Source organism: Perkinsus marinus (genome assembly GCF_000006405.1).
Source record: "Perkinsus marinus ATCC 50983 genomic scaffold scf_1104296958712, whole genome shotgun sequence".
Classification (NCBI taxonomy): domain Eukaryota; phylum Perkinsozoa; order Perkinsida; family Perkinsidae; genus Perkinsus; species Perkinsus marinus.
Window position 1 is genome coordinate 629,689 of NW_003206658.1, and position 3,501 is coordinate 633,189.

Below are 3,501 nucleotides of genomic sequence, written 5' to 3' on the forward strand. Positions count from 1 at the left end.
ATAGCCTGAATAACGCCAGTCGGGTAGTAGATGTTACTGGATACAGTCGTTCCGGTTTCTCAAATCAGTCCCCTGTGATGCCAGCACCTTTTTCTTGGACGCTTCTCAGCACCCTCGAAGATGCCTACCTACTGGCATAATTGCCCCGCAAACACGAAATTGAAGTTCCGAACGACGAAGTCGATTTTCCTAAAGGGACGAAATTGAAGTTCCAAAGGTGTACTCGACGAAGTTGAAAGCTCTATGACGAACTCGAAGGTTCGAAAGTCGAAATTGAAAGTTCTACTATTAGAACGAATTTGAACTTCCTATCGACTTCGGACGAACTTGAATGTTCTATGACGAAGTTGAAAGTTCTAATTGCGAATATGATCTTCCCGTTTCGGATTCGTACCTCCAACTTCGCGCGTCCCGACGAAATTGATGGTTCCAAAGACGAACTAGATGTTTAAAAGGTGTAGTCTACTTAATAGTAATGGTTGCGTGTGACTAGGAATTCTTAGGTGAGCATAGCACTGTGCCCATTGACTTGGATAGACTGCAGCACCCGAGGCAGATAGCTCGTTTCATATTCGATCAAGCGTCCTTGGGAGTGCTGTAGACCTGTGTGAGCGAGCCTCTCCTATGGGATTTAAGGCGAGCGAGATTCACAGCGGTCGCGTGAGCCTAACCTTTGTGCGTACAAGCTAGATTACGATTGGTATAAGCACTTGTAGAGTGCTTCAATTACTGCTTAAGTGTATTTGTATTACTTCGAGGCTATATCCTTGAGGTAATTAGTACACTGTATTGGTAAACCTAACCTATTATCTGTAGTGAGACCGGTATTAAGTTAGTATAGTACTTGGTTCGGCACAGGGAGCTCGCGCAGTAAATAAACCTAAAAGTCAAGCAACATGTGTAGTTACTGCGCGCAGCACCTCGAAACCAGGCAGTGAAATCGTGTAACCAGAAGAAGTATTTAAATTGATCAGATCATAAACTGGAACAACTGAACCTGATAGCAACACGCATGTGCACCTGTGAGCAACGCACGTAGGGGCGTCACGGAAAGCGTTACGGAAAGAGAACTCGTAAGCGAGATACATTCCCCCGTACTTCGGAAAGAATTCTCTTGCCTCCAATCGATCAGCAAATCCCTATCATGTGGTTCACCGCCGCGACTTTGCACTTCATTCTTATGGCTCAAGCTATCGCTGGAGGATCGGATCGTAATGGCCAACTCAAGAATATCGACCAGGCATTCCACGACTTCATGACACGGTGATCCGTTCCCTTCCGCATCTACCATATGGCATCTGTCTCTCCCATCGGCTATCACAATTCTTGAAGATACAATAAGAAGTATAAGACGGATGAGCAGTACCAGGTTGCAAAGGCTGCTTTTGCAGGAAACATGAGGGAGATAGAGGAATTGAGAGCGAACGGTGAGCGATGGAAGCTTCTATTCCTCTTATGTTCATTATATAGACGATATAACCCATGAAGTCGGTCTGAACGAGTATGCAGATCTGCCACCTGAAGTATTCGATACAGAGTTCCAGTGTGCAGGAGATCCACAATCCAAAAGAAACTTGCGATCAGTCAATGCGACTTGTAAGGTCACTTTCATCTCGTTACACTGAAGCGGTTCCAGTGAAGTCGAAAATGTCCCTCAGACTTACAAGATCTCATCATGGATCCTCCTCCGTCGATTGATTGGGAAGCCGCTGGCGCTTTAGCTCCAGTCCGGGATTCAAAGAATTGCGGTGCCTGCTACGCCATAGTGGCTTCCAGTAAGTTTCTGGTGGCTTTGGGTACTTCGTGAATTTCGGTGCTTCTCATTATCACAACCGTCGGTGTTCCCTTCAGTCGTCATGGAGAGTCGTTTCAAGATACACACCGGAATTACTGAAGTGGTCCCATTCTCAGTTCAACAGATAGTTGACTGTAGTAGATCCTTCGGAAATAAGTGAGATAGCACTTAGTTATTCGAACGGATCGGATTAGCATTCTATGATCTGAGCTCTCCCTCAGGGGATGCGATGGAGGCTCAGCCGGGAGGTCATATCTGTATGCGGAGAAATATGGCATTGTGCGAGACAGAAGCTATCCCTATATGGGTAAGGCCGGCAAGTGTAAGAAGATCACTAAGGATACCAAGGAGCAGTGTCTCAAGGTGAGTATGTCTCAACAACTCAGCTCAGAACTGATTATGATCAGCCTGCTGATATTATTTCCACCCCGACCATACCGGCAGCCAACGAGGCTCTAGTGATGCAAGCTTTGACTACCGGGCCCGTGCCGGCTAAAGTGTATGCTCAGGCCCCGTCGTTCAAACATTACGCGGGAGGGATTATCACAGGTGAGAGTACACGCGCCTAGAAGCGTAACATGTCTTCGTTCAACTTCATAGTCAAGAGCTGCGGAGTCGCTCCCGCAAGTCATACCGTAACTATCGTGGGTTACAACACTTCCTCGAATGGAGTTCGGTGAGTTTAAATTATCGAAGTAGCACTCGGTGTTCATTCATCTATATGCTAGGTATTGGAAGATTCTCAACGGCTGGGGAAAAAATTGGGGACTGAAAGGTTTTGCTTACATCGAACGAACCGGCAACGAACCAGGTAACGTATAGTCATCATTGGCCGTGAGTGTTCTTGTCACTATCATAGCGGCTATGTACGGCTCACGGTTCACAGTTACTATATATTTTATACTATAGAATGATCCTATTTGATTCTAGATCCTATTAGAGTCTATAGGTCCATGTAATTTCCTCTCCGAAGACGAGTTCTTCCCAACGTTCGGCCCCACCATTAATAGCTCTTCTTGTGCTGCAAGTCGTTGAAGCGGAGCGTCGAACCAAGTGCTCGCGTATGATGCGACTCATCATCGTGCCACCTCTATGCTACTCTATCCAACCCTTGTTTCGTTGTAGCACTATGGAATCCATATTATGGATTTCACTATTTTTTCCATACCGTATTCTTCATCGTATGAGTCCCATATCATCCAATAGTATAGTGCTGTGTCCTTTCCGATCTTTTTCCGAAGACATTCTGAGGAGAGGTTCAATCTGGTATTCGTCTCGAGGTGAGGTTCAACCTGATTGAGGTGTAACTGTGCGCCTCAAATCGATTGTTGTGGCGTGCAACCCATAGATGTTTGAGTGCTCTATGATTTCCAGTGCTTTGGGTCGCAGCCAAGATTCATGTTATGTTGTTAAAACCTTTGCGCCAACTAGCATTTTGTTGAGACTCACCAATCAATCTTCTATTTGCGTCTTTCCTGACGAGTCGGATATCCAGGATATCATATCCTGTCGCATTATATGCGTTCAATATCGATACTACTTAATTGATATGAGTTGAGTTGAAACTTCAATAATCACCGAGATCATGGACAGCTTCGGTGGCCATCAGTCAGCTTTGCTCAGAGAACGGGGAATGTGACAGCGACGACAGCTTGAAGAGGACTCGTCTGGGTATCAGGGACTGTGATATCCTTGCTGCTCGCGTC

The 3,501-nt window shown here is 45.9% G+C and overlaps 1 protein-coding gene across 1 annotated transcript; it reads left to right on the top strand.

Annotated features, from left to right (window-relative positions):
- Positions 1–1,180: 1,180 nt before the first annotated feature.
- On the top strand, positions 1,181–3,264 carry Pmar_PMAR011646 (cathepsin L, putative; the record flags this gene model as incomplete). Its single annotated transcript, XM_002773753.1, has 10 exons — positions 1,181–1,263; positions 1,333–1,427; positions 1,471–1,596; positions 1,659–1,775; positions 1,852–1,951; positions 2,017–2,158; positions 2,203–2,344; positions 2,396–2,471; positions 2,524–2,606; positions 2,745–3,264. The coding sequence occupies 10 exons, from the start codon at positions 1,181–1,183 to the stop codon at positions 2,828–2,830; spliced, it is 1,050 nt and encodes a 349-aa protein (XP_002773799.1). The 3' UTR covers positions 2,831–3,264.
- Between the last annotated feature and the right edge of the window lie 237 nt (positions 3,265–3,501).